The following is a 23,988-nucleotide window of genomic DNA, read 5'->3' on the forward strand; positions in this document are numbered from 1 at the left end:
GAAAGGCGAGGAGGAATATAAACATGGCCCTGTAATGCAACAAATCTTTCTAAATTCATGGGAGGATAAGTGAAGACTCTGCAATCTCTTTATCGCCCGGGAGAGATCCTTCCAGCTCCTTGGAATTAGCTGAGTAAGAGGAGTAAGAGTAAAACCTTGAGTTCCCTTGAGAGGAGGGCCATTTTCTCATACTCTCAGTCAAGAGTATACTGTTTTGGAACATATCCTCAGGAAACGAGAGACTTGTGTTTAGGATTATAAAAGTAAATCCACACTTCTTACATCTACTTGTCCATTCAAACTAAATGCAAATACCTAGGACTTTTTAGAAAGCGAAACTTGAACAAGATGATTATGACTGGGGTGAGGAAAGCAGGAAAGGAATTTTGATGGCCGGTAGCCCAGGTAACACACTTCAAAGGAGGAAGTCAACATTTAACTGACACTCATGCGAATGCCACACACGTTAGTCACAGGGGAGGTTTTCTATCAACTTACCTACGGGCAGGAACAAAGGAAAAGTGAGCAGGTGCATTTGGAGAGAAATTCCGGGGGCTATCCAAAGGACTATTACCTGTGGGTAGGAAAAGGAAAAGAAACCCTCTGTGAGGTCTGTTTCTGAGGAGGACTGTGACATCCTTTAGGGAAGAAATCTCCCCCTATTATTGGCAATTAGCACTCATGAGGTTATGTTTTCAGGCTCACCATTAGTTTAATGATTCTCTTTTTGTAAAAGCCCAGTAGTCCACAGGTTTCTTCCTTGTTCCCAAGTTGCCTTTAACCATCTATATCTCTCAGGCATCCATTCTCGTCCCAGCAGCAACTTGCCAATTTCCTGCCCTCCTAGGAACACCTCAGGCTCCAATCTGCCTATTCAAGTTACCCCAACTTTCCACAGGCTTAAAGAACTCATTTGGTGTAAATGACATGGCCAAATGCTCAAACATTTCTCAAAGGGCAACAGGACTCCTGGTCTAAAAGTCTCTTGCACACATACCTCCACGTACTATATCTAAGGCTAACCCAGATACATGCATGCTTAAGAGAAACTTAAGTTCTTTGGTGAGGACTTAGGATTGCAACATTCCTTAAAAGAAACCAAGTCTGCAGAGCATGCCCAACCTCCTCATAGCATAGAAATTACCTCCATTTTCCCTTATTAGTTTTCACATGTCCCCTGTAACTTGCCAACCTACAGCACAGAAACTATGGTTACCTCTGCACTAGTTACAACAGTTCTTGGACCTAAGACTGCCAGACTTCTCTGGTCTAACTTCCACCTGGCTGTTGGTATTTAGAAGCTCCTAGCTGGCAGAAGCTGTCAATGTGTCTCTACCCAAAGGGCCATGTCAAAGCAAGTGCCATAGTCCATTATGTGCTCACTACTCTGCTAATCTCTGTCTGCCTCCCACTTCTGTACTCACTTCCCCACACAGCACCTCTGTATCAGTTATGAAAAGACACTCTCAGGGCACCTGACTCACTCAGTCAGTGGAGCAATGTGACTCTTGATCTCAGGGTTATGGGTTTGGGCCCCACATTGGAGGTAGAGATTACTTAAAAATAAAATATCTAGAAAACTATAATAAAATAAATAAAAGCACTATCTATGGGAAAACTAGTTAGAAAGAGGCATTTCCAACTTCCACTTATTCCCTTGACTGGGAGCCTCAGTGAGGTACACAGCCTTAGTAGATCTATTCTCAATCTAGTGGAACCTCTGGGATTCCCATGCTGTGTCTAGGACTATCTCTTATGATCTATTCCTACCTCCTGGCTAGCACAGGCTACCAGGATGTGAGAGAAATGATCTGCAGTAACTGTTTCCTGAGCCAGGACTTGTAAGTATCAGCCCTCCTCAGAATCAGCAAAGATTTAAAATGATGATAATGACAACAACAACAACAACCAAAAAACAAATCTCTACTCTTTTAAAATAGAGTCATTTGGAAAATTAACAAATACCTTCAGTTTGATCCTTGAATGTAAAGCTAGATGTCCTTTGTTTGTTCCCCAAACTATTCAACTAAAGCCTCAAAGAAATTCCTGAATATGGATATCCTACAAACAATGACTGCCCTTCCAAGGAAAACGTATGGTGCTGGTTATGGGGCAGGACATAAAGAATCTTCCAGGTGCTAAGAGCAATGCTAGGGATTCAAAAAACACACATATGTCAAAAATAACTTACACTAAGAGGAAAAAAACCCCTGCAAATCATCATCATCAACCACCATCATCATCAGAGTATCACTAAGCTATGAGACAACTTCAAGCAGCCTAATAATCCCCAAATAACAGAGTGAAGGATACAGAAAACACAGTTGAAGAAATAATCCCATGTACCCCAATGTTCATAGCAGCACTGTCAACAATAGCCAAAACATGGAGAGCCTAAATGTCCATCACCTGATGAATGGATCAAGAAGATATGGTGTATATATATATATATATATATATATATACACACACACACACAATGGAGTATTACATGGCAATGAGAAAGAATGAAATCTGGCCATTTGTAGGAAAGTGGATGGACCTCAAGGGTGTCATGCTAAGCGAAATAAGTCAGGTGGAGAAGGACAGAAACCATATGTTTGCACTCACAGGTCTAGCAGGAGAACAGGAGAAACCTAATGGAGAACCAGGGAGAGGGGAAGAGGGAAAGAGAGTTGGGGAGAGAGAGGGATGCAAAACTTGAGAGACTATTGAATACTGAAAACGAGGGTTGAAGGGGAAGGGGGAGGGGGGAAAAGAGGTGGTGGTGATGGAGGAGGGCACTTGTGGGAAAGAGCAGTGGGTGTTGTATGGAAACCAATTTGACAATAAACTATTTTAAAAAATTGCTCAATACTCATGATAAAAAGAAAAATGTTAAAAACAGTTGGGTAGTGGGTGGTAAAGACATGTTATATAGAGAGGGACAAAGATAAGGATTATAGCATATTTCTTATTAAAATCAATGTAGAAATACAATGAAGCAATATCTTTGAATTATGGAAGGAAAAAACAACCCTATGAACCTAGAATTCTATACCTAGTTACTGTGTAATAAAGAATTTAGTGGCTCTTGTCCCCAGTTCCTGGGAGTGAGCCTTTAAATCTTGGGAATTTCCCAAGTGATAGGAGTGTCTTTATTATTCATGGTGGGGCCTGATAGTTTATGTAAATGAGATGACTCAGGGATGGTGGCTGGCCAAACCAGAAAGACCAACCCTGTGGCTAGAGGGTTGGTGATTTAAGCCACTTATTATCAGTTTGACTTCCAGGGAATGGAGGGGGAGCTCACATATTCAGTGAGTCCATCAATCATACTTATAAAACAAAACCCCTATCAACACTCTGGACACCAAAACCTTGGTGAGCTTCCTGCCTAATAGTCTACATATTGTTACATATCAATGTGCCGGGAGGGTGATGGATCCAGACTTCCTGGGGAGAAGGCACTGAAAGCTTCACATGTGGGGCCATACCAGACCTCATTTTATGGATTTCTTTTGCAATAGTTCTGACTTAAAGCTTTTTTTTTCCCCTAACAGTAACACTCTCTTGGTAAGTATGGTGCTTTCCTAAGTTCTGGGTGTCATTCTACTGAATGGGAAGAGATAGTGGGAACTTTTGAATTTATATCTGGTTGGTCAGAATTATGGGTAACCTGGGAACCCCAAGCTTGCAGCTGGGTGTCTAAAGTAATGTCAATTTTGTGGAGGACAATGTCCAAAACCTGTAAAATTTGGCTTAATTCTGGGTAGAGTCATTATACAAGTGAAAATATTTTTTAAAAAACAAGGTGAGTGAAATAACTATCTTCTCAGATTAAAAAAATTCCTTAAAAGCAGACTGCACTACAAGTTTTTAAAAAAAATGTTTTTAAGTCCTTTAGGCAGAAAGAAAATTATACCAGGTGGATATATGGTTGTATACAAAAGGATGAAGAGTGCTAAAAAGTTAACCACACAGAAAAACATATAAGATTTTTTCTTATTATTTAAATCTCTTTAAAAAATAATAAATGTTTAAACAAAAAGAATAAGGTAGTGTGTAATTTATAACACACGAGAATAACAAGTTTGAAAAAACAAAGGTTTAAAGAGGGAAAACGGAATTGTATTATTCTTATACTATATGTAAAATGGTATAATAGAATGATAAGATATATATTATACACACTAATGCAACCACTAAGTAACAGAGTTATAGCTCATAAGCCAATAAAGGATAAGTGGCATAAAAACCACCCAACCCCAAATTTAAAAAAAAGCAAAAGAAGACAAAACAGATGGGACATTTAGAAAACAAACAGGAAGATGACAGATTTAAACCAAACCACATCAACAACAATAGTAAATGTAAATAGTCTAAAAGCCCCAATTAAAAGATAGAGATTGTCAAACTGGATTAAAAGACAGATCCTATTAAAGAAACTGAATCCATATTAATAGCCTTTGAAAGAAAAAAACATCAATCTCAGATGTCTTACAGATAAATTCTACCAAACAGTTAAGATAATCTTTCTGAATTGACTGAGTCATCCAGGCACCCTCATTTTTTTTTTAAGTTTATTTTGAAAGAGAGAGAGAGTATGCGCACAAGTGGGGGAGAGGTAGAGAGAAAGTGAGGGAGAGAGAGAATCCCAAACAGGCTCTGAGCCATCAGCGCAGAGCCTGACATAGGGCTCAAACCCACTGCGAGATCATGACCTGAGCCAAGATCAAGAATCAGATGCTTCACTGACTGAGCCACCCAGGCACCCCTATATGCATACATTCCAAATGAAGCTTCAGCAAATCAAATCCAACATTTATAAAAAGGATAATACATTATGACCAAGTAGATTTATCCCAGAAATACTAGTTAAAATCTGAAAAATCTATCAATACAACCCACCATTATAATAGGCTGACAAACAAAAATGATATGATCATCCCGACAGACACAGAACAAGCACTTGATAAAAATCCGACAATCATTTTTTAACATTTGTGTATATATGTGTATGTATGCATAACCAAGGAGATCAGAAAGAAATAAAATTGTATTTGTTCATAGACAAATGATTGTCTAGAAAATCCGACAGAATCTATAATAAAGTTACTTATATGAGTTTAGCAAGGCTACAGGATAGAAGACAATATACAAAAATCTATTATATTTCTATATGCTAGTAACAATCACAAAGTGAAAATAAAAACTAGTATATATTGCATAAAAACATGAATACTTAGGGATAAATGTGTCAAAAGATGTACAAGAGCTATATAAAACACCATTAAGAGAAGGGCATTAATAGGTACAAACTTCCAGTTATAAATTAAGTCATGGAAATGAAAAGTATAGCAGAGGGAATATCATCAATACTGTAATAACACTGTATAGTGACAGATGGTGGCTTCGGTTATGGTGAGCACTAATGTACAGAATTGTTGAGTCACTGTGTTTTACACCTGAAACTAATAAAACATTTATGTAACTATACTTCAATAATAAATTTTAAAAATAAGTTTAAAAATTTTTAAATGTAGAGAGAAATTAATGATGGCCTACATAAATGGATAAATATACCATTTGTAAGAACATTCAATATTGTTAAGAAGTCAGTTCTCCCCTAGTTGATCTATAGGTTCAGAACAACCCAATCAAAACCCCAGCTGCCTTTTTTTTTTTAATAGACTATTTTTAAGAGCCATTTGAGGTTCATAGCAAAATTGAGCAAAAGGCACAGGATTTCCCTAATACACACTGCCCTCACTCATGCACCACCTTTCTCTATCAGCTACCTTTTGGGCAAGCTGATTTTAAAATTCATATGGAGGGGCACTTGGGTTGCTCATTTGGCTGAGAGGCTGACTCTTGATTTTGGCTCCAATCATGATCCCAGGGTCATGGGATCAAGCTCTGCATTAGGCTCTGTGCTGAGCACGGAACCTGTTTAAGATTCTCTCTTTCTCTCTCTCTCTCTCTGCCCCTTCCCCAATGTGTACACATGCTCCCCCTCTCAAATAAAAATAAAATAGATTAAAAATAAAAAGAACTCATATGGAACACAAAGGGCAAGTAGACAAAAAAAAAAAAAAGAACACACACTATATGATTCCATTTCGATAAAATTCTACAGAAGTCAAACTAATCTATAAGTGTTGAAACTACACCAATGGGTGCCTGGAAAAGGGAGGAATTATAAGAGGCCAGGAGGAAACTTTTGGACATAATGGATATATTCACTATTTTGCTTGTGGTGATGGTTTCATAGCTATACATATATATGTTATAATTTATCAAAAGGTATTCAGATCAGATTCAGATCACTCTTCACAGATGACAGGATACTCTATGTGGAAAACCCAAAAGACTCCACCAAAAAAAACCTGCTAGAACTGATACATGAATTCAGCAGTCTCAGGACATAAAATCAATGTACAGAAAACTGTGACCTTCCTATACACCAATAATGAAGCAGCATAAAGAGAAACCAAGAAATTGATCTCATTTATAATTGCACCAAAAAGCATAAAATATCTAGGAACAAACTTAACCAAGGAGGAAAAAGATCTATATGCTGTAAACTATACAAAGTTTATAAAATAAATTGAAGACACAAAGAAATGGAAAAACATTCCATGTTCATGGATTGGAAGAACAAATACTGTTAAAATGTTGATACTTCCCAAAGCAATCTACATATCCAATACAATCCCTATCAAATAACACCAGTATTCTTCACAGAGCTAGAACAATCCTAAAATTTGTATGGAACCAGAAAAGACCCTGAATAACCAAAGTAATGTTAAAAACGAAAACCAAAGCTGAAAGCATCCTAATTCCAGATTTCAAGCTGTATTAAAAAGCTGTAATCATCAAGACAGTACTGTACTGGCACAAAAACACTCAGATCAATGGAACAGAATAGAGAACCCAGAAATGGAACCACAAACATATGGCCAACTAATCTTTGACAAAGCAGGAAAGAATATCCAATGGGGGAAAAAAAAAACAGTCTCTTCAGCAAATGGTGCTGGGAAAACTGGACAGCAGCATGTAGAAGAATGAATCTGGGGGGCACCTGGGTGGCTCAGTCAGTTGGGCAGCTGACTTCGGCTCAGGTCAGATCTTGAAGTTCATGAGTTCAAGCCCCGCCTCGGGCTCTGTGCTGGCAGCTCAGACTCTGCTTCAGATTCTGTATCTCCCTCTCTCTTTGCCCTTCCCCTGCTCAGGTTCTGTATCTCAAAACTTGGACCACTTTCTTATATCATACCCAAAAATAAACTCAAAACGGATGAAAGACCTAAGCATAAGACAGGAAACCATCAAAATCCTAGAGGAGAAAACAGGCAACAACCTTTTTGACCTTGGCCACAGCAACTTCTTACTAGACATGTCTCCAGAAGCAAGGGAAACAAAAGTAAAAGTGAACTACTTGGACCTCATCAAGATAAAAATGTTCTGCACAGTGAAGGAAACAATCAGCAACACTAAAAGGCAACCTGCAGAATGGGAAAAGATACTTGCAAATGACATATCAGATAAAAGGTTAGTATTCAAAATCTATGAAGAATGTGTCAAACTCAACACCCAAAAAAATAATCCAGTGAAGAAATGGGCAGAAGGCATGAATAGACACTTTTCCAAAGAAGACATCCAGATGGCTAACAGACATGAAAAGATTCTCAACATCATTCATCATCAGGGAAATACCAATTAAAACCACAATGAGATACCACCTTGCACCTGTCAGAATGGCTAAAATTAACAACTCAGGAAATGACAGATGTAGGTGAGGATGTGAAGAAAGGGGGGAAATGCAAACTGGTATAGTCACTCTGGAAAACAGTATGAAGGTTCCTCAAAAAATTAAAAATAGAACTACCCTATGTCCCAGCAATTGGATAACTAAGTATTTATCCAAAGGGTACAAAAATGCTGATTCAAAGGGGCACATGCACCTAAATGTTTATAGTAGCACTATTGACAATAGCTAAATTATGGAAAGAGCCCACAAATGTCCATCCATCAAATGATGAATGGATAAAGAAAATGTGGTGTATGCATGCACACACGCACTGGAATATTACTCAGCAATCCAAAAGAGTGAAATCTTGCCATTTGCAACAAACGTAGATGGAACCGGAATGTATTAGGCTAAGCAAAATAAGTCAAAGAAAGATAAGTATCATATAATTTCACTCATTTGTGCAATTTAACAAAACAGATGAACACAGGGAAAGAGAAGGAAAATAAAATAAAAAGATAGAGGGAGACAAGCCATGAGAGATTCCTAAATACAGAGAACAAACTAAGAGTTGCTGGAAGGGTATTGGGTAGGGGGATGGGCTAAATGGGTGATGGGCATTAAGGAGGGTCCTTGTTGGGATGAGCACTGGATGTTATATGTAAGTGATGAATCACTAAATTCTATTCCTGAATTCATTATTACTCTATATGTTAACTAACTTGGATTTAAATAAAATTTTAAAAATTAAAAAAATTGTCAAATTATATACTTTAAAACAAATACTTTATAAGTTAAATTTTATTCATGCACACAATTCTTTGCTCCTTTTTTTTTAGTGATTGAAGATGGCAATTTAGGGTTTTTCTCATAATATTTTATTGTCAAATTGTTTTCCATACAACACCCAGTGCTCTTCCCCTCAAGTGCCCTCCACCATCACCACCACCTGTCTTAAATTTATTTTGTGAGCTGGTTTTATTATAGATGAAAAATAAATGTCACAAAGATATGTAGCTCCCAATGGAAGAAGTCCATTACTGGCTCTATTTATTAGATCATAATACTTGTTTTTCAATTCCACCCAAAGGATGGTAAATTCCTATCTTCTTGTGCCAATAAGCAGTTTTTCTTCAAGATGAATAGAATGGTTTATAATGTTATTATATTTTTAACAAATAGGTTCAAAAATCTATTAAACCTTTCATTTGGAAGATGAAAAACATGTTATTTCCCATGTTTTTATGAGGTAGATTTACCTATTTTAGTAAGTGGCACCAATTTGTCAACAAAATCACATACAGATGGGAACACTTCCAAAGATCCATTTTCAAAACGCTCTCTCCATGGCACAAATTCCTTTCAAAACGCAGCTACTTTTTCACTCACTGTTACATGTCACCTTCACCTTGAAGGGATAGACTAAAAGTATCTGCTACTGCTGCCCACCCTGCATCCCCAACTCCTAGGCAGCATACTACTAAAAATCACTTATTAGTGCAGAAAAGTTTGCCAAATGTGGAGAACTTGACATTCTGTAAAAGAAAACTGCTACAACATTTAATTTGACCATTCTTTTAAGTAATTTGTCATAAGACAACCAGTCAATTTCCGTCTTACACAAACCATCTCAAAGATTCCTTCCATACTATATTACAAAGTTTTGTGAAAATAGATGTGTAAGAGAACTGGTGGCTGCCAGGGTCGGGGGATGGAGATGGGTGAAGGGATTAAAGAGTACACTTATTCTGATGAGCAATGAGTGATGGACAGAATTGCTGAATCATATTGTATACCTGAAACTAATATAATACTGTATGTCAACTATACTGGAATTAAAAAGAAAGAGAGACTTACGTAATAGCAAAAACTGAGGGGAGGGGGGAAATGCACCTGTAAGCTGCAGTGTGTAACAATATGCTCAAGGGAAGTGATGACTGAGGGTATATAAGGGCTCAACTCTGTTCATGGTATATTATGTACACTTTGTGACACAGGATCTAATGTGGGTAGTACCAGTGTCAATCCATACTTAAGTACTAGTAAAATCTGATTTAATTCTCATTTTTCATTGTAAAAAATAAGTAGAAGTTTTATTATTTTCCCTATACCCAAATTCTAGGTAGTACAGTGACAAGTATTAAGTAATACATTAGGGAAAAAATGTCCAATTTCAAAATTAAAAAAAATTTTTTTTAATGTTTATTTACTTTTTTTATAATCATTTTATGATTCACTCTTTTTTTTTTAATTTTTTAAATGTTTTATTTATTTTTGATACAGAAGAGACAGAGCATGAGAGGGGGAGGGCCAGAGAGAAGGGGAGACACAGAATCTGAAACAGGTTCCAGGCTCTGAGCTAGCTGTCAGCACAGAGCCTGACGCGGGGCTCGAACCCACGAACGTGACATCTGACCTGAGCCGAAGTCGGAGGCTTAATCGACTGAGCCACCCAGGCGCCAGACAGACAGGCACAGTGTGAGTGGGCAAGGGGCAGAGAGAGAGAGTGGGAGACGCAGAATTCAAGCAGGCTCCAGGCTCTGACCCATGAGCACAGAGCCTGATGCGGTGCTTGAATCCACAAACTGCGAGATCATGACCTGAGCTGAAGTCAGACGCTTAACTGACTGAGCCACCCAGGTGCCTCTCCAATTTCAAAATTGAGAATGGACTGAGCAGAAAGAAAAACGAAGTTAAGGGGTTTCTTCAATAAGTCAAATGAAAGGTGCTTAGAGCCTCCATATGACCATAACAAAGTCAGAATATATTCACCCAGAGTTAGTTTATCAAAGGCTTTTTCTAAGTCTTTTTTGTTTCAGTTTTCATTTTTTTTGTGAGAGCAAGAGACTACTAAAAGATGAGGGGCAGAGAGAGAAAGCGAGAGCAAGAGATAGAGGGAGGGAGAGAGAGAATCCCAAGCAGACTCTGCATGTCAGTGCGAGCCTAGCGTGTTGTGAGCCCAGCATCTCACAAACCGTGAGCCAAAACCAAAAGTTGGACACTCACCCAGTTGAGCCACCCAGGAACCCTGGCTTTTTCTAAGTCTTAAACTGAGTATGTCCTCTTTCTCCTCTGTTGATGTACTTTTAAATCCTTGATGGCATCTACCGTAACTAAAAGCACCATATGGTTAATCTTTATTCCTATGTCAATAAGGCAAGTACTTATTAAGTTATCAGTTTTTAAGGTTTATACATTTGTTCATTAGAACTTTCTAGAGTTGGTTCACAATTCAACACTTTAAAATCAAATATGTACAACAAAGTAAGGAAGTAGTTTGCAAGTTGTATAGTAGTTGCCAGGACACAGACAAAAACTGTCTGTGACAGTAATGTCTGGCAAAAATATTCAGTAGTTCAAAGGGAAATAATAATGGATTCCCACTATCTGAAAGCTGACAAAATAATAAACTGATTGTAACAAGCATTCCTTCCAACTGCCAGGCTCCACTAGACTTTTCAAAAGATACTATTCTGACACTAACTGGGTATACTGCCATTTAATTCTGACACCAACCACACAGAATTACTGTGGAGGTGACAGATTAGGGCAAGGTCCTCAAGCCTGCCTCATTTCCTACACCAGCCATAAATCTTGCGGGGAGGAAGCTGCCAAAGCCACATATACTTTGGACATATTGACTATAAAATCAGATGTTTCCACAGCTCTCCCCTCCAGATTCAATAATTCACTAGTACAACTCGTAGAATCAGAAAGTGTTATATTATAGTTTTATTATAAAGGATGCACATAGGCAAGGTCAGGGAAGGAATGCAGAACTCCTGTGCCCTTTCCTTGTGTAATCAGGGTGTGTTGCCCTCCAGGCACACAAATGTGTTTACCAACCAGGATGTTCTACTCTGAGCTTTGGTGTCTATAGTTTTTATTTACTAAACAGGCAGAGCTGATTAAATCGTTGGCTGCACAACTCAACTCAATCTACTGCTCCTATTCCCTCCCCAGGATGACTGAAACTTCCAAATTTCTTTGTTTTTGAAATTTTTTTAAATGTTTTTATTTTATTTTTGAGACAGAGAGAGCACGAGCAGGGGAGGGTCAGAGAGAGAAGGAGATACAGAATCCAAAGTAGGCTCCAGGCTCTGAGCTAGCTGTCAGCACAGAGTCCGACACAGGGCTCGAACCCATGAACCATGAGATCATGACCCGAGCTGAAGCCAGATGCTTAACCGACTGAGCCACCCAGGCGCCCCTCAAAGTTCCAAATTTCTAAACATGCAATTAGCCTTCCTTCCTGGTGACCGAGCCTCCATCTTGAAGCTACCTAAAGGGCCACCTTGAACTGCCCATTAGCTAACAAAGACACTCCTATCACTCAGGAAGTTCCAAGGTTTCTAGAAGCTCTGTACCAGGAATGCGAGATAAAGATCAGATAATTGTTTATTATACCACCAGACGCCATTGCCTAAAATGTCTGTGCTACTTTTCCTATGTTTCCTCTACTTCTACAACATTCATTTTACCTTAAAAAGGCCAAAATTACTAACATGATGGTTGTGACAGAATAAAATCAATAATTTGAACTGGTCTCATTTTGAGGGAAAATTAAGATGTTAGAATGGAGGTAGGTGGGGGATGGGTTAAAAAGGTGATGGGGAGTAAGGAGTGCACTTGTGATGAACACCAGGTATTGTATAGAAGAGTTGAATTACTGTACTGTACACCTGAAACTAACATTACACTCTATGTTAATTAACTGGAATTTAAATAAAAACTTTAAAAAAATGGAACTGTCCTATAATCTGGCAACTGCACTACCAGGTATTTATACAAACACAAAAATATGAATTCAAAGGTCTACATGCAGCTGATGTCTGATTTTCCACATGGACCTGGTGGTTGTGGCTCAGGAACTCTGGCCTGGGAGGATAATGTACATCCCTGTGTCATCATTCAGTTGTATTCTGGATCTACAAAAAATTCTTGGTGCCATACGTATAACCTCTACTTCCCCCTTTGTTAGTTGCATGTGGCCTAGAAAAGCTTTTCGAGAATCCCATGATAAAAACAAAGGTAAAGAAGACTGCAAGGGTGCAAACATAAGTCGACTGCCAACAAAAGGACCAATGGAAATCTCTAATAAAAAGACTAAAGTGATTATTCCAAAGGATCTTGTTGTTTTAAAATGGACCTGATAATATGAACCACCTTGATTAAAATTGTCTCAGACCTATTTCTCTTGAGACTAGGATTTGGGATAGACAGCATAGATACTTAACTGATACTAATCAGGAAATACATGATATTTGTATTTAACATGTGACTAGTTATATTTAATGATCTCATTCCTGAGCTCCTTCTTCATTAAGGTAGCTTTCATTTCTATTATAGCAGTTATGAATAAATAGAAGGTTTGTGCCAGTAGGCACTGCTACTAAATCCAGTACTCAGAAATCCTTGGGCCTCTAGTTCTGTTCAGGCTCTTGGAATTTGAGCAGAGTACAATGTTACTGTGGAACAGTGCAGTGAGACTGTGTAGTGGAAGGAAAAGGGCTTTGGGAGGATGATGAAGACTGGAAACATAAAAATACATTATTGTCCAAAACAACAGAGAAGGTTACTCAAGAGAGTAGTAATTACTGCTTATGGATCTGAGGAAGATAGAAAAGACAGGGAAATAGGGGAAACAACTTTGAAAAATGGAAGACCTTTTACAGAAATATCTAATGTACATTATAAAATTCTAATCCTCATTATTTTCTTTCTATTACAAAGTATATCAAATATTCTGTTCAGTGGGAAAAATAAAAAAAGAAACAGCCTTAGTGCCCATCAACTAATGAATGGATAAAGATGTAAGATACACACACACACACACACACACTGCAATATTATTTGGTTATAAAAAAGAATGAACTTTTGCCATTTGCAACAACATGGATGAGCTAGAGAGTATTATGCTAAGTGAAATAACTCAGAGAAAGACAAATACCATATGATTTCACTCATAGATGGAATTTAAGATACAAAACAAATGAGCAAAGGGTAAAAAAGAGTCAGACAGGCAAACCAAGAAACAGACTCTTAGCTATAGAAAATGGATAGTTACCAGAAGGGAGGTGGGTGGGGGGATGGGTTAAATAGGGGATGGGGGATGGGTGTGCTTGTTGCAGTAAGTGATACATGGAAGTATTCAATCACTGTATTGCATATCTGAAACTAGTATTACACTGTACGTTAACTAACTGGAAGTTTTCGTTTTTTTAAGAGAGAGAGAACATGAACAGTAGAGAAAGAGAGAATGTTAAGCAGGCTCCAAGCCCAGTACAGAGTCAAACACAGGGCTTCATCTCAAGATCTGATCATGACCTGAGTCAAAATCAAGAGCCAGACACTTAACCAAATGAGCTACCCAGGTACCCCAGTAACTGGAATTTAAATAAAAACTTTATTAAAAAAAAAAAAAAGGAAAATTAAGATGTTAGAATATGAACATTTTGAAGAAAATATTTAATTAAAAAACTTTTTTAACATCTATTTATTTTTGAGAGAGAGACAGAGTACAAGTGGGGGAGGGGCAGAGAGAGAGGGAGAGACACAATCTGAAGCAGGCTCCAGGCTCTGAGCTGTCAGCACAGAGTCCAACATGGGGCTTGAACCCACAAACCGCAAGATCATGACCTGAGCCAAGGTTGGCCACTTAACCAAATGAGCCAGCCAGGTGCCTTGAAAATATTTAATTCTTAATAATTACATTATTGAGAAGAACTCTTTTGTAAAAACAGCCAGAAATGGATCTCATCAGGACAGAAAGCCCAGCAGCCTACAAAGCAGGCTTTTTCAACTTACCAAGCAGTTTAGTAGTTGGAGGAGATAGTTCAAAGCTAGTCGTCAGGCAGCCCAAGGAAACAAAGTTATAATGAAACATATAAACAAACAGAACTGGGAACAGTCTGTTGACCTTGAACCAGCTCCTTCACTTACACAGCTTAACTAGTTGTAAAGGAATATAAGTATATAGCAAGCCCCTATGTAAACACCACCCAGGTTAATAATGCCATCTTCCAAAATCCCTTTACATAATCCTTCCACAGTCCCTCTCCCCTTTCTCAATAAAGGTAAATATTGCCCTTATTGTTACAGCAATCATTTCTGTATAGATTTATAAACTAAGCATGCATTTCTAAATACTTTAGTTTTTTCTCATAGTTTTAAAAAATGAGATTCACTCCTCATTCTCCTCTCCCACCAAGCCCCTGGCAAACCATTAATATACTTTCTGTTTCTGTGGAATTGCCTATCCTGGACATTTCATAGAAATGGAATCATATAAATAAGTGACATTTCATGTTCTACTTTGTCTATTTTTAAACTTTATATGAAAAAAATGCTGAACTTTTTATAAAATGGCTGTACCAACTTATACTTCCACCAGTAGTGAGGATTACCATTGTTTCATATACTTATCTATACTTGGTTCTGTCACTTTAGCCATTTTTGGTGGTCACATAATAGGAATCTCATTGTGATTTTATTTTGCTTTTCCATAATTACTAAAGAAATTAAAGTATCTTTTCATGTATTTATTGGCCATTTGTATTGCTTTGGTTAACTAACTCCTGTTCAAGTCTCTTGGCTGTTTTTCAGTCATACTATTTTTTATTTTATTGATTTGCTAGAATTCTTGAAAGATCTGAATCCAAGCTCTGTGTCAGTTTTAAGCATCATAATTATCTTCTCCCACTTTGTGGCTTGCTTTTTCGCAGTTATCTTTTTTTTTTTTTAAGTTTATTTTGAGAGAGAGAGCGAGAGCGAGAGAGAGAGAGAGAGAGAGAGAGAGAGAGAGCGAGCGAGCGCACATGTGAGAGAGAGCGCATGCAGGGGAGGGGCAGAGAGAGAATCCCAAGCAGGCTCCACACAGACAGTGCAGAGCCCCACATGGGACTCGAACTCACGAACTGTGAGATCATAACCTGAGCTGAAAACAAGAGTCAGACACTTACCTGGCTGAGTCACCCAAGTGCCCCGCAATATCTTCTGATGACTACAAAGTCTTAATTTTAAGATAGTCAAATGTATTAACCTTGTGCTTTATGTTCTTAAAAAAATTCCCTTTATGCTCTTTTAAGATATTGTCCTGAATACTTTCTAAAAGTTTAGTGTTTTGACTTTCAATTTTTTTTATTTTTATAATGTTTATTTATTATTGAGAAGGAGAGAGAGAAAGACAGACAGACACACCGAGTGTGAGTGGGGGAGTGTCAGAGAAAGAGGGAGACACAGAATCAGAAGCAAGCTCCAGGCTCTGAGCTGTCAGCACAGAGCCTGACGCAGGGCTCAAACCCAAGAACTGTGAGATCATGACCTGAGCCGAAGTCGGCCGCTTAACCAACTGAGCCACCCAGGTTCCCCTTGACTTTCAAATTTCAAACCTATAGTTTAATGTATATCAAATCATTATGTTATATAATTTAAATATCTTACAATTTTATTTATCAGTTATACCTTAATGAAACAAACAAAAAAATCTAAAATTGACCTAGAATTGATTTCAGTGAAGCAAGAATTAAATCTGGGGCACCTAAGTAGCTCAGACAGTTAGCATCTGACTTTGGCTCAGATCATGATCTCACCACTTGTAGGTTTGAGCCCCACATACGGTTCTCTGTTTTCAGCACAGACCCCGCTTCAGATCCTCTGTTTCCCTTGTGCTCGCATTCTCTTCTCTCTCTCTCTCAAAAGTAAATAAACAATAAAGGGGGCTAATCTTTCAGTTTCTCCATATGATGTACAACTGTCTCAGTGTTACTTTCACCATAAATCAAGTGTCCATATATGTATAGATTTGTTTCTGGGATCTTCTTTTTCCTTCTCTCTCATCTACTCTTCAAGATTCTTTATTTAAGTTAAGGGTATCATTAGTCATTAATCACCCAAGCAGGAAATTTAGAGATAATCAACTCTAATCCCTGCTTATTTAATCTCATAAATTTTTCTCATATTCATATATTTTCTCCATTTCTAACACTGCCTTCCATCTTGACAATGGCAATGGTCTCCAAACTGTTTCTGCAACTGCCAGAGTATTCTTACTTTTGTACTCCCAAACACCCTGGACATATATTTAGTATAGCCCATATTTAATTATGTGAAAACTTGACTGCCCCCACGAAGACACCAAGCTTCCCCTGCAGTTTTCTCAAATAAGAACTGTTAGCTTTCTTTCATACATCCCTTTGTATCACTGGGCATAGAGGTGGGGTAGGTATTTTGGTGGCTCCTTATGTTCTCTTCCAGGTACTCTCCACCCTAATACCACCAAATTATCCATATCAGTGTCTAGAAGGCATTCCAAACTTAAATTTCCAAGGATTGGAGATCCTGGAATTAAATGTTTATTTTGGGGGGGATGAGGTTTCTAGACACCACAAGGTAGAAATATTAGAGGCAGTGCTTAGAGAACAGTAGGAAGAATGAAACAATGAAACTAAAATTAGTTTAAAACAGCCTAAGTAAGTGAGGCACTGTGGAGAAGCAGCTCACTAGAATACAGGAGTTCAAACAACTAAAACTCCTAAGAACTGAAAAATCATTCGTGTATTCAAACTATCAAGAATAACAGGAGTTAGAATTGAAGAGTAATACTGAGTCAAGAGCTAAGATATTTACTGGTGCATTGATGGCCAGTGATATAACTTAATGGTATGAGATTAAAAGTTTGGGGGCATTAAGAAAGAGAGAGAGAGAGAATAATGAAAAGGTAAGAAGGACACCTCCTCTTCCTTTCAGGCCCAATGCTATAAGGTCATGGGAGAAGAAGGGCTGTAGGACAATTTATTCTAACTCCTCCCTTTCCCACAGGATACCACTAGAACAAGATTGAGCATGGGTGCCTGGGTGGGTTAAGCATCTGACTTTGGCTCAGGTCATGATCTTGTGGCTCCTGGGTTTGAGCCTCGTGTTGGGCTCTGCGCTGACAGCTCTGAGCCTAGAGCCTGCTTCAGACTCTGAGTCTCCCTCTCTCTGCACCCTACCCACCTCAAAAATAAGTAAACATTTAAAAACAATTTTTAAAAGAACAAGATTGAGCATAGAGGAGATTCTGCTGTTAATAAATTCCAGAAGGTACACGAGAAGTGTTTCAAGAGTCAGAGGGTTGAGAAAGAAGGGACAAAACAAGGAATATTCGGGAATTTATAGGAATTAAGAATGTAGCAGATGGGAGAGGAGCATGCCAGGAGATTCCTATAGTGACTGATAAAAACAGGAATAAGGGATGATGAAATTAGCTCTAGTAGATTCAAGGAAGATGGAAGAATGAGCCTGCAAGTGTTAGGGAGTAAGAGAAATGAATTACTGGGGCTTGCTCCAAAGCCTCAAGAAAGTCATACTCTAAATCCCAGTATACTAGTTGAAAATTAGATGGTATTAACAAACATCATATAAATACAAATAAATATACATGCCCACTGACCGGTTAATCTTATTCCAAAAATTTACACAGTATATTCCATGACTCATCAGTTTCATGTCTACATAAACAGGCAGAGAATCTGTAAGGATATAGTTGAATACTATAGGACCACTAATCAACCGGATATATCTAACATGTACAGACTACTTAATCCAATGACAGCAGAACACACATTCTTCTTAAGATCACATGGAGCATTCCCCAAGATAGACCACATTCTGGGCCATAAAGCACATCTTAGCAAATTTAAAAGAATAGAAATCATAGAATGTCTAATTTTAGATCACAATGGAATTAAACTAGTAATCAGAAACAGAAGATAACTGGAAAAATAGCAAAATCTTTGGAGATTAAAAACACACTTCAAAATAACACATGGGTCAGAGAAGAAATCTCAAGATAAACAATAAATTAAAATATTTTCAACTAAATGAAAATACAGCTTACCAAAATTTGTGAGATGCAATGAAACACACTTTGAGAGAAATTCATGGCACTAAATGCATATATTAGAAAAGAAGATCTAAAATTAATCATCTAAGCCTATACCTTAAGAAACTAGATTAAGCTAATGAAATGAAATAATAAATACTTGAGGCAAGGTCAATGAAATCGAAAACAGGAAATCAACAGAGAAAAATCAACAAAACTAAAAGCTGGTTTTTTGAGAAAACCAACAAAATGGATAAACCTCTAGCCAGGCTAAGAAAAGAGAGAGAGGACAGAAATCACTAATACTAGAAATTAAAGAAGAGACATCACTACAGATTCCATGGACATTAAAAGGATAATAAAACAATGCTATGAACAGCCCTGTCCATAAATATGATAACCTAGATTAAATAGACCAATTCTTTAAAAATCAAAATCTACCAAAGCTCTGGCAAGAAACAGGCAATCCAAATAGGCTTCTATTTAAAAAAGTATTCAATAATTAAAACCTTCCAAAACAGAAAACAGGCCCAGATGTATTCAATAGTGAATACTATCAAACATTTAGTAAGAAATTATACCAGAACCCCACAATCTCCTCCAGAAGACAGAAGCAGAGGGAACTTACTCTATCAGCCACAATTATCCTAATACCAAAACCACACAAGGACATTACAAGAAAAAAACTTAAGACCAATATCTCTCATGAAAGATGTAAAATCTCTCCCAAAATATTAGCAAATCAAAGCCAATAATGCATAAAAGAAATTATACACCATAACAAGGGGGGATTTGTCCCAGGTATGCAAGGCTGATTCAACATTTGAAAGTCAATTAATGTAGTCCATCAAATCAAAAGCTAAAGAAGCAAAATCAAATGATCATACTGGGGCACCTGGGTGGCTCAGTCAGTTGAGAGTCTCACTTCAGCTCAGGTCATGATCTCCCACTTCATGAGTTCAAGCCCTGCATCAGGCTCACTGCCCTCGGTGCAGAGACTGCTTCAGATTCTCTGTCCCTCCCCCCCCCTCTCTCTGCCCTTCCCCAGCTCATGCTCTCTCCCTCTCAAAATTAAATAAAACATTTAAATTTTAAAAATGACCATATAAACAGATGCAAAAAAAGCATGTGATAAAATCCAAAATCCATTCATGACTTTAAAAACTCAGCAAATTAGGAATAGAAAGTTCATCAATTTGATAAAGAACATTTACGAAAAACATACAGCTAACATTATACTTAATGGTTAGAAACTTAAAGCTCTCCCACCATTTGGTACCTTCTCACCACTGCTTTTCAACATTGCAGTGGAAGTCCTAGCTAATGCCGTAAGTTAAGGAAATAAAAGGTATACAGATTGAGAAGGGAGTAACAAAACTGTCTTTGTTCACAGATGACATGATAGCCTATACGGAAAATCTGAAAAAAATCAACAAAAAACCTCCTAGAACCAATAAGCTTTTACAGCAAAAATGCAGGACACAAGTTTAATGTACAAAAGTCAATACTTTACTAAATACTCTCAATGAACATGTGGGAATAGAAATTAAAAGCCTATTGCCACTTACATTACCACTCTCCAAAAATGAAATACTGACTTATAAATCCAACAAAATATGTGTAATATATAAATGAGGAAAACTACAAAATTCTGATGTTAGATATCAAAGAAGAACTACATAAAGGGAGAAAGATTCTATATTCATGGATGGGGGACTCAATATTGTCAAGATGTCAGTTCTTCCCAACTTGATCTATGGATTCAACACAACTCCAGTCAAAATCCTAGCAAATTATTCTGTGGATTTATTATTTTGACAAACTGATTCTAAAGTTTATATAAAGAAGCAAAAGTTCCCAAAATAGCCAACTCAATATTGAAGAAAAAGAACAAAGCTGGAGAACTAATGCTATCCAACTTCAAGACTTACTATAAAGCTATGGTAACCAAGACTGTGTGGTACTGAATAAAGACAGATTAATGGAACGATATAGAGACAGAACAGACAGGCAGAAACAAAACCACATAACACAGTAAACTGATCTTTGACAAGAGAGCAAAAGCAACAAAACAAAACCACCCCCACAGCCTTTTCAATAAATAGTGCTGGAACAAGTGGACATTCACATGCAAAAAAGAAAGGAGTAGATATAGACCTTCATAAAAACTCAAAATGGATCAAAGACCTAAACCTTGATGATGACATTTTAGGCACAACACCAAAGGCATAATCAATCAAAGAAATAATTAAGTTAGGAGAACATGTTTGCAAAAGGCCTCTGATAAAAGACTGTGATCCAAAATAATACAAAGAACACTTAAAATGCAACAAAGAGAAAACAACCTGATTAAAAAACAAGCAAAAAATGTGAACAGACACCTCATCAAAGAAGATGGCAAGTAAGCATATGGAAAGATGTTTCAGGGGTGCCTGGGTGGCTCAGTTGGTTAAGTGTCCAACTCTTGATATCAGCTCAGGTCATGATCTCACAGTTCAAGAGACTGAGCCCCTCATAAGGCTCTGCACTAACAGTGTGGAGAGTGCTTGGGATTCTGTCTCTCCCTCTCTCTTTGCCCCTCCCCTGCTTGTGCTGGCGCTCACTAGTTCTCTCTCCCTCAAAATAAACAAACATAAAAAGATGTTCAACATCACATGCCATTAGGGATATGCAAATCAAAACAAACTGAAACAACAATGAAATATCACTACAAACCTATCAGAATAGCCAAATTCCAAAATACTGGTAACATCAAACACTGGGGAAAATGTGGAGCAACAGGAACTCTTATTCATTGCTGGTGGGAACACAAGATGGTACAGACACTTTGGATGATAGTTTGGCAGTTTCTTACAAAATTAAACATACTCTTAACCATATGACCCAGCAATCAAGCTCCTTGGTATTTATCCAAATGAACTGAAAACTTATGTCCACAAAAATTCTGCACACAGATGTTTATAACAACTTTATTCATAATTGCCAAATTTGGAAGCCACCAAGATGTTCTTCAGTAGGTGAAAGGATTAATAAACTATGGTACATTGGACAATGGAATAGCTAAAAAGAAATGAGCCATCAAGCCATGGTAAGACATGAAGGACTCTTAACATGCATATTGCTAGGTAAAATAAGCCATTCTGAAATTGCCTCATACCATATGATTCCAACTATATAATGAACTGGAAAAGGCAAAACTATGGAAACAGTGAAAAGATTAGTGGATGCCAGGGGCTGGAGGCAGGAAAGGATGAAAAGGTAGAGCACAAAGAGTTTTTAGGGCAGTGAAACTATCCTCTGTGATACTACAATGATCTATGTCATTACGTACATGTTATGTACAACACCAAGAGCGAACTCTAATTAAATTATGGACTTTGGGGGATAATGATGTGCCAATGTATGTTAATTGGCTTTAACAAATATACCACTTTGGTGCAGGATATTGATAGTGGAGGAAATTATGTGTTCATGGGACAGAGGGGAACTCTGTATTTTTTGCTCAATTTTGCTGTAAACCCAGAAACTGCTCTAAAAAACAAAGTTTATTAGTTTAAAAAAACAATGAACTAGGAAGGTTCTATTTCCAGAATGACTAAGTATCTAAACTGGCCTTGATGCAGTTATAACCTACTTATATATAATAAATATTTAATAATAAATTGAACTGTATAGAATAAATAGACCTACTTTCAAATCAACAGGCCTCACATTACTCAACAGGTTCCAGACTTAAAAAAAAAAGCTGAAGTGTCTTAGAACATCCTGTGGACCTGAATATCAGGATGTATTAAGACTGGAGGGCATAATCTAATGTAAAGTTTGATCTGCATGGAACAATCAGGGCTGCTGCCTTTCTCAACATCTAGGTAAGCAGAGGGTCTACAGCCATGAATTGGGCTTTTAAGTCAATTCTTCTTCCCTGAGTCTGAGGCCCACCTGGATTTTCTACAGGTATATGGGGAGAGATGATGACGATGACAGGCAACATTTATGGAGTACAAAGTATGTTACACATATTAACTCAAAGCCACAGTCTATAGCCCTAAGCAGGCTGAAAAGAGAAGATGATGTTCTCAATCAAAGCCACTTGAACAGGGAAGATTTAGTCCTGAACTCTACCTGCCAGGAATCTAAATAGAGAGATAATCATCTCAGAGAGGAGCAGGCACTAGTAACTATGCCCAGAACTCACATTATAGTTATGAAATAATGTATAAGGTCTACACAAGCTAAATTTATTTCTATATGATGAAAAGGCCAGGTCACATATATGCTGTTTTTACAAAGCTCCAATGTAGAGTGCACATAACCCAGTCAGCTTGAGGGGGAACATTCCTAAACACAACGAGAGCTTTACTTTACAGGCTCAGTATGTCTCTAATTCCCTAGGTCCCCCTGTGCTCTTGGTGGTGTCTTCTAATATGAGAGTTACTGTTTAAGAGTTTTACTGATTTCTGGAAAAGGGCCATGAGCACACTGAACAGCTGGATCTGAGCCCAGTAAAGTGAGACCTTTCTCCTAAGGACAGAAATCAATTTTAGAACCACCAGACTCTCAGGGTACTCAGACAACTACTCCACATGCACCCTCATTTTCCTTCCTCCAAAGACACAGTAAACTATGAGCAAAGAGACAAACTCAAGTGAAACAGACCTGTCTTATCTGCCTTGATGATGAGCTGTTTCACGGCTGTGGTATTTGGGGTTTTTTTTTAATGTTCATTTCTATTTTTTTTCTATTGTAATCTATACTTTTACTCTATTTTTTAAAATGCTCTTTCAATTCCTAAACAAACATCCTTATTTGATGTATCCTATGCTCTGTGGACAATTTACAAACAGGAAATTATTTCAACTTGTGAATCCTTTAACCTTTTTTTTTAAACATCCAAGTTAGTTAGCATATAGTACAATAATGCTTCAATGTCAGGAGTAGATTCCAGTGATTCATCCCCTATGTATAACACCCAGTGCTCATCCCAACAAGTGTCTTTCTTAATGCCCCTTACCCATTTAGCCCATCCCCCCACTGACAACCCCTCCAGCAACCCTCAGTTTGTTCTCTTTATTTAAGTCTCTTATGTTTTGTCCCCCTCGTTTTTGCTTCCCTTCCCCTATGTTCATCTGTTTTGTATCTTAAATTCCTCATGAGTGAAGTCATATGACATTTTTCTTTAATTTTGCTTAGCATAATACCCTCTAGTTCCATCCACATAGTTACAAATGGCAAGATTTCATTCTTTTTGATTGCCAAGTAATACTCCAGTGTGTGTGTGTGTGTGTGTGTGTGTGTGTGTGTGTGTACACCACATCTTTTTTTTTTAATAGTTTATTGTCAAATTGGTTTACATACAACACCCAGTGCTCTTCCCCACAAGTGCCCTCCACCATCA

The 23,988-nt window shown here is 37.7% G+C and overlaps 1 protein-coding gene across 4 annotated transcripts in view; it reads right to left on the reverse strand.

Annotated features, from left to right (window-relative positions):
* MAST2 (microtubule associated serine/threonine kinase 2) overlaps positions 1-23,988 on the reverse strand; it is a 196,886-nt gene that overhangs the window by 31,484 nt on the left and 141,414 nt on the right. For all 4 annotated transcript variants that reach the window (XM_029950007.1, XM_029950006.1, XM_029950009.1 and 1 more), the window contains one exon: positions 499-574. In XM_029950007.1, the coding sequence (XP_029805867.1) occupies positions 499-574 (76 nt within the window). The remainder of the gene's footprint in view (positions 1-498; positions 575-23,988) is intronic.

Source organism: Suricata suricatta, chromosome 8 (genome assembly GCF_006229205.1).
Source record: "Suricata suricatta isolate VVHF042 chromosome 8, meerkat_22Aug2017_6uvM2_HiC, whole genome shotgun sequence".
NCBI lineage: Eukaryota > Metazoa > Chordata > Mammalia > Carnivora > Herpestidae > Suricata > Suricata suricatta.